Source organism: Topomyia yanbarensis, chromosome 3 (assembly GCF_030247195.1).
Source record: "Topomyia yanbarensis strain Yona2022 chromosome 3, ASM3024719v1, whole genome shotgun sequence".
Classification (NCBI taxonomy): domain Eukaryota; kingdom Metazoa; phylum Arthropoda; class Insecta; order Diptera; family Culicidae; genus Topomyia; species Topomyia yanbarensis.
The window spans coordinates 85,135,025-85,149,504 of record NC_080672.1 but is presented as its reverse complement, the minus strand read 5'-3'; the positions used below and the strand labels follow the sequence as shown (position 1 = coordinate 85,149,504).

General features: G+C 40.6%; 1 protein-coding gene across 3 annotated transcripts in view; it reads right to left on the bottom strand.

The window, feature by feature from the left end:
* Positions 1–860: 860 nt before the first annotated feature.
* LOC131692139 (uncharacterized) overlaps positions 861–14,480 on the bottom strand; it is a 29,130-nt gene continuing 15,510 nt past the window's right edge. The window contains exons 1-5 of one of the 3 annotated variants that reach the window (XM_058979011.1): positions 2,451–2,642; positions 1,971–2,305; positions 1,556–1,908; positions 1,347–1,493; positions 861–1,287 (exon numbers count right to left, since the gene is read on the bottom strand). In XM_058979011.1, coding sequence (XP_058834994.1) covers positions 863–1,287; positions 1,347–1,493; positions 1,556–1,908; positions 1,971–2,305; positions 2,451–2,498 — 1,308 coding nt within the window. In that variant the 5' untranslated portion in view covers positions 2,499–2,642 and the 3' untranslated portion in view covers positions 861–862. Of the gene's footprint in view, positions 1,288–1,346; positions 1,494–1,555; positions 1,909–1,970; positions 2,306–2,450; positions 2,643–14,480 lie in introns of those variants that run through there. The other 2 variants (XM_058979014.1, XM_058979013.1) reach the window with 2 other exon arrangements.

Sequence of the window (14,480 nt, the reverse complement as noted above, 5' to 3'; positions counted from 1 at the left end):
AGTTTTCACATAGGACATTTCAAAATTACATTCAGATCCTAGTGATTATCTCAAGTCATTAGTGATTAAGGCATTTATTAATTGGCATTTATCATTTTCAATTTTTTTCATACAGCCACGAGCCAATTTACCTTTCAAGCAATTATGAATCTAGTGAATAATTATTTTCACATCATTCTTCGATTATGGTTATACGGTCTGATAGCACCAATTCTGTTCTTACCTTGCAAGCGATAGCAGCCAACAAACTCTTCTAATCTGATTGTGCCTTGGACAATCTGTTTTCATTGTTCGTATGCGCCCACTTCCCAATCAATTTATGCTTTTTTTCAACTAAAATATTGATACATGCTGTTCGAAATTGTGTCAAGGTCCGGCTAACCACACGATGAGTCACACGCAACCGCAAATCCGCTGGCACTTAGTGGCCCCGGGCGTGTGAAAAACACCGAAGAAGATAGCTACATATTTCAATATGCATACCGGAAAGGGCTTGGGAAAAATGTGTTCGGTGATAATGAAATTATTTACGATTTGTTGTTCTTGTGAACGACAAAGTAAGAGTGTTTGTTCCGATGGACAAGTTTGGTTCAGGGCAGGTGAACAATGGATGAGTCGACCGCATCAAACTAGCCAGTAGATGCGGTATGTATTATTAATCATCATGGGTCCATCCCACCCGAGCCGGTGCGGTCAGCCAAATGGGTTTCGAATCCGTGGAAAACAATTACCTGCGCGAGTCAAGATCGCGTACCAGTTTTTTTTGGTGCATTGTAATCAGACAACTAGTTTATAGTCAGCGGTTGGTAATGAAGGCTAGACCCATTCTTTTTATATAAGAACATATATTTAACCATAGATTTCATTTTTTATTTCTATCATTTCGACACACTGGACACTGTGGTGGATGAAAGGCCGGATAGGCGGGAAGGGCTAGTTTCACCGATCCACTCTCAGGAATACTGCCTAAAATGTGTGGGGCTTTTCCTGCTGCGAAATCCGCCACAATTAGCGGCAAATATGCAGTTACTGCACCTGATCGCACCGGTTCACCGGACGCTGGGACGACAGGACTCCGCGAAGGGTTGAAATCTGTATCGATGCTCGACGGAAGAGCTGCATTATTTGGGTGGTAATGATAACCGGGACCAGAGCTAGGCCCAGTAATGGAAGGAGTATTGCAGTCCGAATTCCTCGAGAGTAGGTGATTGATAAGCTTTTTCAGGGTAGACTTCACTTCCTGTATGTCCTGCCCGATAGAGAACAAGTCACCCCTGTCAGCGTTATCTGAAGGTAGAACGAGATTAGTAAATTGATTAATTACATGTTACTGTTACCGAACTCACTTGGATTCACAACGGTTTCCGATTGTGTCGTTGCTAAATTAAGGATCAAGTTCTCGTGCGGTTTTCGTGTTGACAGGCCCACTCCGGCATTGAGTTTTACTTTTGGATAGATCTCAACTGGTTTTTCAACGACCTTCGACGGATAGTCTGTGAAATATTACAATAATTTTAATGTTCGACATTTTTCAAAAGCAAGTTTACAAGTTTACCATTATAAACCCGCTTGGGAGCAGCAGTCGTCCGAGGTGCCAGCGTAGTTCTTGGACTCGTCGGGATAGACCCTTTGCTGATTGTAACCGTACCTAGTGCTACGTTTCTCGTTGGAGCTATTGGTCTCGGAGTTGTAATGGCATTCGCAACCGGTCGAGGCGATGGCCGTGAAGTAATTTGCTTTGGATTCGCCGGTCCAATGATGACTGAACCATCGTCCCGAACGGTGGCATCTTCCGGCAGAGCGAATTGGTTCGATTCTTTCTGACTAAAGTAGAGATATCGACATACCTCTGGGAAGTAAAGTTGATCCCACGAGAGATTCTCCTCGACGGCTTGCAGCAGTTGCTTTCTGTGGGTTTAGTTTAGAATATGATTTAGACTTGCTAGAAACTCTAAGGATCTAACACTTACACACTATCCCCCACCCGTTGCCGGTAGACTTTGGTCGTCTTGTTGAACGCCACTATCCGATAGCCCTTCAGATCCGACACGTAGTGATAGAGATGGGTACCATTTTTGGGATCCACGAAACCGTAGCATCCGTACGTGACATCATCCGGGCCCTTGACCTTGTGCTGGAACTGGTTGAAACGTTTCTTGGCTACGTTGTACCCATAGTTGAAGGATCCTTCCCGCGTTTTGAACTGATGGTATGTTTTCGAGTCGGAATCAACATTTACATTGATGTTGATGTTCTCGTTGTCCAAAGCGGAGACGATGTAGGCTAGCAGCACCGAAGTGAATATCTGGAAAACAGGAATAATCTAGATTAATATAATGATTCAATTCTGATTTCTAACTTGGAATAAACATAGAAAAAACACTGATAACTGGGAAAACCAACTGATACGTCTGATGTCTAGGCCCTACGATGTGTCCCATAAGTTCTACCTTTAATCGGGAGATGCGGTTAAAGATTCCGTTTAGCACCTGTTTCATTTTAGACGGTTGGATTGCTGCATGATCGATAGGACGCCAACTATTTTTGGCGCACCGACAAATATAAAAGCTCGTATTCCGAATCGAAATATTGTAAAATGTATTTATTGCGTAATAACCGGTAAACCGACCGCCTGCGGCGGTGGTCGATTCTCTACTACTGTCTAAATATATTTTTATACGCAGAATTATCTATTAATATTAAACCAAACGTAATGACATGCTAGCAACACGACTAAATCTATGTGGATCTCACTCTCCTTATCTCTCGTTTTTGGGAGTGAGATTGTTCTCACTGCCTTCCGCGATCGATAGATGATGGCGAAGATGAAAGCAAATGGAACGGCCATAAATTATGCTGTGATGCAACATCCTCCCCACCAAAACTAGCAGTTTTATACTATCTTACTGGTAACTAAATGTATCTTCAGAGAAACTGCGACAATTTACTACTACAGTTGGATGTTGTCACGGAGTTTGTGGATAAACTTTCCTCTTGGTGTTTACTAATTTTCGCAGTGTGTGATTTTGTTACTGTGGTTGGTCTCCGATAGTTGTACGATGCTGACGTCTTTATACCATGCAAATATCTGTTGTTTGTTCGTTTATGCGAGTTGGAAGACATTGTGGTAATCCTGTTTGACTGACAGAATTAAAGCGAGGCCCAGGTAAGTCAGAGCCAGTGGTCAGGATTTGACGAAATTTGCTAGTTCTTTGACCAGAAAATGCGAGGATATTGACTTCTCAGACGAAGCATCCCTAGCCAGACTGCGCTGAGTCTTAATGAGGCAAACATATCTAGCGGAACTAGTGATTTCACTGACCATCGATGTGACACTGATTCATAAGACCGAAGAACGGCATTGGCTGAAAAATAGCTGACGGTGATTTCTTTGACCGAAGAGCGGCAGTAACAACGGCTGCTGTCCGGATGACAGATACAGTTTCATACGTTGGTAGGTATACGAGAATGGTGAAGCTTTGATAGCACTTGCTGCATCTTTTGACAGAGACTTGAGTGGATCTTACATACATTACCAGCAGAATTAGCGTAGCCACTGGCTATTGGCACTGAATCAATGGCGCAGATGCCATCTGATACCTTCAATACAGCAATGGCGCGGGTATTATGTTCAAACTGTAGACCAGCGTCCGTGAAGTCACATACGTTGGGTTTTGTCTGTTATCTTCGATATCTTCTGATCCTGTGGCACTAAACACGGACGAAATTTTTGTTACTTATACCCAATCCTGGTCACGGCACCATTATGATACGTCTGATGTCTAGGCCCTACGATGTGTCCCATAAGTTCTACCTTTAATCGGGAGATGCGGCCAAAGATTCCGTTTAGCACCTGTTTCATTTTAGACGGTTGGATTGCTGCATGATCGATAGGACGCCAACTATTTTTGGCGCACCGACAAATATAAAAGCTCGTATTCCGAATCGAAATATTGTAAAATGTATTTATTGCGTAATAACCGGTAAACCGACCGCCTGCGGCGGTGGTCGATTCTCTACTACTGTCTAAATATATTTTTATACACAGAATTATCTATTAATATTAAACCAAACGTAATGACATGCTAGCAACACGACTAAATCTATGTGGATCTCACTCTCCTTATCTCTCGTTTTTGGGAGTGAGATTGTTCTCACTGCCTTCCGCGATCGATAGATGATGGCGAAGATGAAAGCAAATGGAACGGCCATAAATTATGCTGTGATGCAACACCAACATTTGGGTAAGGTACATTATTAGTGGATTGTCCTCGGTTGTGAGCCACATGTCATTTTTGACTGGCAAAATCGAGTTAAAAAGCTGACTAGATCCGGGCAGACTAAATCGGGGACTGATAAAATGGGATGTTACATGTTGGAAATGGATGCTTGGCGCAATTTTGAAATCCAGGAAGGCGACTTTTGGTTGAGTAATTGTCTCGGCAACCTTAACATTGGTATTAGAGTAAATGAGAAAAATTGATGCTTGGAACCCTAACAATCAATATAGCAATTTTTGGAATGGGCTTGACTAGGAAATAACAAAAATCGAATGGATTTCAAAATGGCGTCAGTATCGGTTTTCGTCAACCCCATTCCGAAAATATTCGTATTGTTGAGGTTGTAGATAATTTATGTTAACCGGAAATCGCTATATTGATGTCTAATTGGCTCACATCGATTTCCGTTAGGCACTCGTCAACTTCATTCCGAAAATATCCATATTGTTAGAGTTATAGAGAATTTATCTAATCTGGAAGTCGCCATCTTGGATTTCCAAATGGATTCAGACATCGATGTACTCGTCAATCGCAATCCGAAAACACAGAGCAGGGTTTACGTCCAGGCCCGACGAGAGGGGGGGGGTCAGGGGGGGCAACTACCCTGGGGCCCGGGTCTGTTTTGGGGGCCCGCATTTTTAACTGAATTAAATTTATTTTAATTTAATTGATGAAGTTTATTGTTTCTGTCGACACTGCAAATATATTACAATCAACTACTTCAACTTAAGCGGCATTAATTGGGTTCGCAATAATACATCATTTCTGTACCCAGACTCATCACACTCATCAACTAACACGTGTATCACTCAGCTACTCGACGGTTACAGCACCGCGGGGCTAGTTCAACTATGTGACGACAACAACTGTATTTTGGATCTTTGCTTTGGAAGCCAGGAGCTCTCCGATCACTTTGCCGTTTGTCGTACTCCAGCTCCTCTCGTTAAACTATACCAACACCACCCTGCTCTTCATTGTTTTCTCCGAAAATGTGTACCTTGTACATTCTAAGATACCACTGAGAAACTGACATATGCCTATCGCAAGACAGATATTCGAGGAATGCACCTTTTCTTGTCTCGTATCAATTGGAATGAAATCTTGCCACAATCTGATGCAAACGCAGCGGCTGAAATTGTTTCGAACGTACTGATTTATGCTATCGACCAGTTTACTCCTAAAAAACTCAATCATGGCTGTGAATATCCTCTATGGTCGAATCGTACACTAAAAAAGTTTAAATCGGCCAAAAGGTCAGCTCTAAAAAAGTTTTCGAAATGCCGAACCGATATGCTAAAGAATCAGAATCTTCTTAAATCATTGTTACAAGAGACTTAATAAGTCTCTCTTCAATTCCTACCTTCATCGTATTCAGAGCCACCTTCGTAACAATCCAAAAAAGTTTTGGAATTACGTTAATGAACAGAGGCGTGAGTCAGGTTTACCCACTTCTATGTCGCTAGGTGATTTAGAAGCGACTTCATTGCCGGACATCTGTGAGTTATTTCGCCAACAATTCAGCAGTGTTTTTACCAATGATACTCTTAATAATCAACAAGTCTCCGCAGCAGCCGACAACATTCCCCGTAGGACTAGTATTGGACCTCATTTCACGATATCTTCCGATATTGTGCAAAAAGCTTGCACAAAACTCAAGTGTTCTAACACTCCTGGACCTGACGGAATCCCATCATCTATCATTAAAAAATGCTCGTCGTCGCTTTGCCTACCTCTGTCCGTCGTTTTCAATATATCGTTAAGTTCCGGAGTGTTTCCTACCATCTGGAAATCATCTTACGTTTTTCCGGTTTATAAAAAAGGATCCAAAAGCGAAGTTCCCAATTACCGAGGAATCGCATCTTTATGTGCACTATCGAAATTATTGGAGCTCATCGTTCTCGAGTTTTTGACACATTGTTGTTCTAGATACATCTCAGAAACTCAACATGGTTTCATTCCCAGGCGATCTACTTGCACTAATTTAGTAGCCTACACCTCATTTATCGCTCGCTCGCTACAGGATCGATTGCAGGCTGATGCAATATACACCGATCTGTCGGCCGCCTTCAATGAAATCAACCAATGGCTTCGATCTTACTTGTCAGGCCGTAAAATGTCTGTTAAAATCGGGAATCATTTATCCTCATCCTTCGACGTAACGTCCGGCGTACCTCAAGGCAGCCATATCGGTCCTTATATTTTTCTTCTATACATAAACGATCTGGATTCATTGATTAAGTGCTTCAAGGTGTCTTATGCCGATGACTATAAGTTATTCCATATAGTTAAAAGTTACTCTGATGCTTTGTTTTTGCAATCTCAGTTAGACATTTTCGCTAATTGGTGCATGACTAACAGGATGGTTTTGAATGCCTCGAAGTGTTCTGTGATTACGTTTGCACGAAAACGCTCCATCGTAACATTCGACTACACTATCTTGCAAAACAAATTAAAAAGAGAAACTACAGTGAAAGATTTAGTGGTTCTTGTGGATTCAAAGCTTACATTTAAGGATCACATTGCTTTTATCTCGTCTAAGGCTTCGCGTAATCTAGGAGTTATTTTTAGGGTTACTAAGCATTTGACTAACGTACAGTGCTTAAAAACGTTGTACTGCTCGCTCGTTCGTTCCACACTGGAATACGCCGCCGTTGTTTGGGCTCCTTTCTACAAGAACAGCATTCAACGCATCGAGAGTATTGAGCGTAAATTGGTGCGTTTTGCGCTGCGCCACCTGCCTTGGAGCGATCCCTACAATCTGCCCAGATACGAAGATCGTTGCAACCTTATTGGTCTTGAAACACTGTCTTTGCGCCGCAATGTGACCAAAGCGTCTTTTGTCTCTGATCTGTTATTGTCTCGCATTGACTGCTCTGATTTACTCCGTCTTCTCAACATTGATATTCGCCTCCGAAACCTTCGTTCCTACTCTTTTGTCCGTCTTCCAGTGTCTCGTACTAATTATGGCAAAAATGAACCCGTCAGTAGCATGTGTAGAGTGTTCAATCAATGTTACAATGTCTTTGACTTCAATTTGTCTCGCACTTCTTTAAAAAAAATTGTTTTCGCGCACCCTTTCCCAAACCTGATAGTGTTAGCCAATTTTTTATGTTAATGTTAATACTTTACCTATGTAAGATAGAGTTTAAGAAGTGTTTATTTTAAGCAGTGTTTAGTGTTAGTCATTGTATCATTTGGTTTGTTTGTTAAATGTTGATACCTAAAAGATAGAGGTTTTGTGCCTACGGGAGAAGGAGCTTTTGAAAATCCACTCCCGCGGGTTTTTCCCTCTCAATAATAATAACTACGTTCCAATCGTTCCAATGGTTTTCTGAAGTACGTGAACGTAACCCAATTAGATTCATTTAACAGTGCAATAGAACCATTCTGGTTTCATTTATCGCAAGTGTTTGTCAAAGTGTACAGTATGAAGTTGTTTACAATTTATCATATTCTTAGCTAATGTTACTAATAAAAGTTGGATATTTTCGGAATGGGGTTGACGAGTAGATGACGAAAATCAATGAATGAAGCCACTTTGAAAACCAAGATGGCGAATTCCAGTTAAGACATCTCTATAACCTAAAATATTGACATTTTCGAAAAAAGATAATCATAGAATAGATATAGGTATATTGATTTGTGATGCGGATGATATGATTACAGAAAACTTCTCTGAACCAGAAGACGCTATATTGGCCTTCAAAAGGGCATCGCTCATCTACTCGGCAAACCCGCTTAAAAATACCCTCATAGTTTATACAGATATTGTTTGAAATAGCTCCAAGGTACCATTTCTATCATCAACTCATTAGGCCCGTTTCAAAAATTCCCAAATTGTTTGGGTTATCGAGATTATTGTTCAATCGGAAGTCTCCATCCTGGATTTCAAAAAGGTGCCAAATATCCATTTTCATCATGTACTTGTCAAGCCCGTTCCGGAAATACCCATATTGTTAGGGTTATCGATAATGTTGCTCAACCAACGAATTTTGATAAGAATGTGAAGCGAATTTTTTACGATCTAAATCCCAAAAAACGAACTAATTCAATTTACGAACCCTTGGCTTGGTCCGTAAATAGAGGTTCCAGTGTACACATTTGATGCAGAAAAATGTGGGAATTGAACTAGATACTTATTCTACCTATTAGTATTCACCAAAAGTTGAAACTCTTTCTCTCACAACTCTCTGTCTCAGTCTTTCTAACAGCAGACTTCGCTGTTGGATCCCATTCATCGCATTCGGAATGTTTTCTCTCTGAATGTTAGCGCAAATGTAACAACTGATTCCAAAACCGATTTTACCATGTTCAGAAACCAATAAAGAAAATTCGTTCAGGTCATAGTGACAACTGCAATAGCTGCATCCAGTGCCTCAAAATCATCAACATGTACCAACAATAAGAAACAAGGCAGCATCAGTGGTGCGAAATTTTACATTCAGTTGCCTATTTCTGATTAATTTGCTGAATTCAATATTCAGTTTCAATGCTTCCCTCATTCATTCACTTCCAAACTGACTGAAATTTTAAACAGAATCGAATGGTTGAGTGCAGAGGAAATATAAATTCATTCACAAACCAAAGCATTCATTTGTTATTATGTGGACAGTTTGAAGGCAGAAGTTCTTTTACATTTTCGAGCATAACTGAACTGCATAATCTATATCTGGTGCACTTTTGCTTGATGATCTCAGAGCGGACGGACGAGGAAAACAAACAAACCTTCGATTCATCGCGGCGGGCATAAATAGAATTTTATTTCTCTTTCAAGCTCACGAAGGGATGTCAATTTTTCTAAGCTCGGATTCTGAGCAGCATTAACGATGGTAGCATTAACGTGCGTCAAGGGAGCATGAACGATGGCGATATGGACTGTATGGCAATGTCGCAAAAAAGGTTTCCAATTGCAATGGCAAATCGGACGCAAGTCATTCTAATATTCCTTTATTATTTTTATTTTTTCATCTATTACTTATTTAAAATACTGACGACTCTGGTAAGCTAACGCATTGAATCGTATCAAATAAACAATTTTCATAAAAAATAGTTTAATTGAAACGGTTGCATTTGTATAGTTCCTCTAATCGATGTTGAAATAAGAAGTCATATATGGTACGGCCCGTCAGTACTTCGAACCCCGGGGCCCGGCGCGGCTCTCAACGGCCCTGTTTACGTCGTCTACTGAATCGAAGAGATTATTTTGGTACGTCATTTACGCGAATTCGTCCATTGGTTTGCAATCCTTGGTAGGTGGATCGCGCTCTAGATGCTTCTCAAGGCTCAGAAAACGATGTTCGGCGATGGCTCTGGATTCGCGGCAGCTGACTAGCGGATCACGGGTGAGTAGCAAACAAACGAGAAAAAGACTGGACGAATCGTAAGTGGTGGTAAGGGGGTGAAATTTTTCACACTGTTTTTCTTCTTCGGAATACATGGTATACAGCTGAACAGTTTCTAGCTCCCAGAGCTTGTTGAACTAGCGCTTGTTCTAGGCATCGATCAAAAGTAGGGAGGTGGTAAGTGCAGCGCACGATGAGATGATCGATGGGTATCCTTCCAGAAGCAGTCGATCCCAGGGAAACCTTGCTGCCATGATGCAGCTCGTGGCACGCTTCACCACCGACAACCTTGTCAATGTCGGATGGGATGGGGAATCTGGGGTCTGCCAACGACAGCTTCGGAAGATTCCATGCGGAAATATCGATCCGAACGGTCGGAAGGCTGACTGTAGGATCAGGAACTCAAGCTTGGTGGAGTAGGGGGTCGCCTTTGACTTGATCATAACTTGATGCTGGATCTGCTAGATGGATTCACCGATACCAAATACAGCGATATCCACCTTGGTGTGACGGAGATTCAGAGAATTCGCATTCTTCTTGATAAGTTGCACAGTGCACATATATCAGGGATCTAGTAGAGCACGTACGGGCATTTCCTTGCCATTCTGATCTGCTCAGCCTGGCTCAGTTGGCTGTTCGGCTTTGCCGCGCTAGAAGGGCCAGCGTCGAGGAAATAGGCTGGTTTACTACCACCACAGGAGTAGATTGCATGTTCAACATGCTTTTCATAGCAGGTACGACAGGAGAACACGGAAGTACAGTTCCAGACTGGGTCTCCAGTACGGAAGCAATTCCCGCATAGACATTTCTGGGTAACCAGCTCACAGACGGACATCTCTGAGAAAATGTTGGATATTGGAAGAAGAAATGCTTCTCTAGATAGACCTGACACGGCAGATCACTGTAGCTCGATTCAACGGTAACTGCCTTGAACGGTTGGAATCGAACCGGTCACCTTGGCTGTAACCAGTTGTTTGGACCAAAATTGCAAATCGGTTATAACGGACGTCAGTATACAAGCACGTTGATAAAGGAATTCGATCAGAATACCGTAGGTTACGTCGTTGTTGTTTCTGGTTTTGGTGGTTCTCCTCCCAACTTCGTGGCATGGTTGGATTCAGCTTGTAGCAAAGGAGTTTGACCAACGGTGTGTCCCAATAATGGACTGGCTCGCCTAACTTTGGCATATCCCTTACATGCCGGCGGGATTCATCAGCTAAAACAAGAATTTATTAATTTATCGGTGAGAGATCATATAGAGCTCGGAAGAGCTGACGTTTTAGGAACCGCTTGTTGTCGTATTGCTTCAACAATGCCTCCCAAGTCGATGCGTAGTTGTCCGCTTCTACATCTACGGACTCGAATGGTTTCCGTACTTTTCTCTCTGTCGGAATATCTGTGGTACTGTGGATCATCGACGTGTACGTGTCACGGAATGCGAGCCATCGTGAGAAATCGCCGTTAAATTTAAGTAAGTCGATCTCGATCTTGGTTAAGCGTAGGTGGAACGAGGAAGAAACGTGAGCAGGGGTCGCCATTGTACTGTTAAGCAGGGTTTGGTTGGGATCAGCAGCGCGTTTGGAGAGTAGAAAACCTTTAACCCTGCAATTACGCATCTCGAAATTCAAGTTTTCTTCCAGGTGGGTATCTTCATTGGGTAAAAATTAATTTACAAATTTAAGTCTTCCACTTTATTAATTTAGGTTTAGGTAGTACATTCAGATGTCTAGGATAGAATAACGCATCGACAAAAAGGGATGGTGTTCCTAGCAGGACGAAAGCTGATGACACTGCATTTGGAAACACACAAAACCATCATATTTCGCCCACACAAGTCGTTGAGAGTATCCAGAACGGCTTGCAGTATCAGGCACTCGGGCTGTTTAAGAATTACAAAAGATAGCCGAAGGTCGTAAGCGAAAAATAGCTTGCCACCAGGAATTAAAATACCAGTAACGTCATTAATAAACAGCGGAGATAGCAGTGGTCCGAGTGAGCTGAGGAACTCCAGAGCTGTTTGAAAAGCAATCAGACTAAGCAGTGCCAATACAAACAGCAACTTGACGATGGACGTTTTGATAAAGAACGTCGTCAATTTGTAAAAGAACGAAGTTCTTTACTATACAATCGTTTTAGTCCCATTAGACCAGTAGTTTTCAACCTTTTTTGTACCATGTAACCCTTTTCGAATTTTGATCTCCATCGTGTACCCCGTCCTGAAAATTGTTTACCTACAATTATTACCGCGTTAAAGTATTTTTTTCCAATTTAAAACCTGTTCCTAGAAACACTCAGCTAGCATCATAATTCTGGACACAGTGAAAGAATATATAAAGACAAACTTAAAATTTACCACACAAAATTCACCCCCTACAAAAATCTAATTCGCCACCGGTTGACAACCACTGCTGTATAACTGTCAATTGATGTCCATGTAGTTGTATACACAACGCGACGAAACTACAGAGAGTTATCAATTTGAATTTACGAAAAGCAACTAAAATGTGGCGACTGGTTGCATCTTTATGATAATAAGTTGAGATTAATGTCGTTTTCGCTTGAAAACCTACACAACAAAAAATATGAATTTTATCGTTGACGTAATTGCAAGCATGACAGAATTTAACAAACCGAAATGACGAAATATAACCATGCTCCGTTTAATTTTACATGCAACATATACATTACATGCGCAATGACGCTATTTGTGGAGTAAAATTACGTGATTTACGAAATTCAACGCCATGTAAACTTAAAATCAAACTTAACAGTAAGTCATTTTTGATGCTCGTATATGTCAGGGCCAGGAGACGTAAATTTTCACGATTGTTTCTAGGTGTGTAAAAACTAACCCAGGTTAGTTGCTTCAAACAAACGTTTTCAATGGAACTGAGTTGGGTTCTCGCAAAACAGTGGTGGTGTGAGCGAACCCAAAACATATTTCAGGTTAGAATCCAACCCGGTTTTCAGTTCAGTTGCGTATAACCTGGGTTCGAAACTGGCTTCAAACAAAGATGGCCGACACTGTTCTAACCAACGGTTTCAAATGGATGGGGTGATAATAGAAAAAAGACAGCGATACGCTCATTACCGTATACGTTCCAATGTTTAAACAGCGAAAATGTACACTGTGCAATAGTGATTTTGCACTTTTCAAGTGCCCTAGTATAGGTTGTAGATCTCGCCAAATGCAACACAAGACAATGTTTGAAAAATGTTGCATACCCTCAAAATCTTGATTTATGGCAAAAAAAACTATTTTTCGAGACTTTCGGCATTAAAAAAATTTTTACGCGGCCGTTTTTCAACTGACTTTAAATCTTTTTAGTGTTCTTAAGAGAAGAAAAAATACCTTTCCGAGGGTATGCTATGTTATGTTCTTTTGTCAAAAATACATTGCGGTTTTGGGTCAAACTTTTTTCCTTCAACACGGTGAATCTCAGGATGCGCCCAAATTATATAGAGATTGTAAGTGTTTTTATGTAAAAATGTCACGATGGCATTAGAATTTTCAAAATTAAAATGCATGTATTGAGAGAAAAACTTTCAATATTTAACTGAAAAATCGCACAGTTGGCAGCACTGCCGCCAAAAGCTAACATTTTTTCTAGACTCCTTGAACAATTTTCTTCAAAAGCCATCTTACGGTTTGATTCTAGAGTAAACATAACCGGAGATATAATCAAAAGAAAATCAAGGGTTGTGACAATTTGTCAAAACGGGGAGTGCTCCCATGGCCCGAGGGGTGGTTCGAATGACACAAAAATTTGGGTTTTTATATATTGGCCGTAGATGAACTATTCCTCAAAATTTGGTTCAAACCCGTGAAGGTCGATTTCAAGTTTGCATCTTTTTTTGATCACTTCGCGTAGAATGACCCATATGTAATCGAGCAAAAAATTCTAATTTGGCAAAAAATTACTCTGCGATTTTTTAATCGATTTTGATCATAAATAAATCGTTGGATGCAAAATTAAATGTTCTCCGTAAATTTCTATTACAAAAACGCTTTCTAATAAAAATGTAGAGCAGTTTTCAGATTTTTAATGAAAAACGCTTTTAATCCACCTAACAGTGTGATGAGACATTTCTTATAACTCTTATCACTCTCTTCGGATATTATATCGTTTGAGAACATTTAGAACTTGATGCTTCGCGATGTTTTTGATAACACATACTACATGGGATAGTGGCAGGACTCAGAGAATCGCTCAAATCAGCATAGGACAACATCAGTGCTAGAAATCTCAAACCAAATTAATGGGAAAGCGAAAAAATGACCCATAAAATAGATATACAAACGAATTATTGTTAATGCTCTGTTAATAAAATATCTAAATTCCTCAATCAATGCATTGTGGTGGGAAAACTGAATTTTCCTAAAGGGGTTATGTATATTGTACTGAGCCAAAAAATCGATTTTTTTTTAATCGAAATGAAGTTTATACTTTACTCAAATTTCCAACGCGACTGAGACCTAAAAATCAACGCTTTTTCTGGAAAAAAGCGATACTAGCAGTGACACCATTCAAAGAAAATACAGTGAATATTTCCAGACTTGGTTTTATTTCCTATTTAAGAATTATTGTGTTTTTTACATCCTAGATTGCATGATTCAGTGATCGAAACTCAAAACTTCATGAAGTATTTGAAATCATTAAATTAAAATTTGTGTTTGCTATTGAAATTGACAAAATGATAGTATCGCCCCTTTGCCGATTGTTTACTTTTTCGATCCCACCTATCAGCATTGAAGTATCGCCCTTACGTTTTTTTACAATACCAATTTTACAATTGGTGGGGGTTTGGTGAAAATCGATCTTACTGTTCAAACGGCATAATTCCGAAACCGTAATTT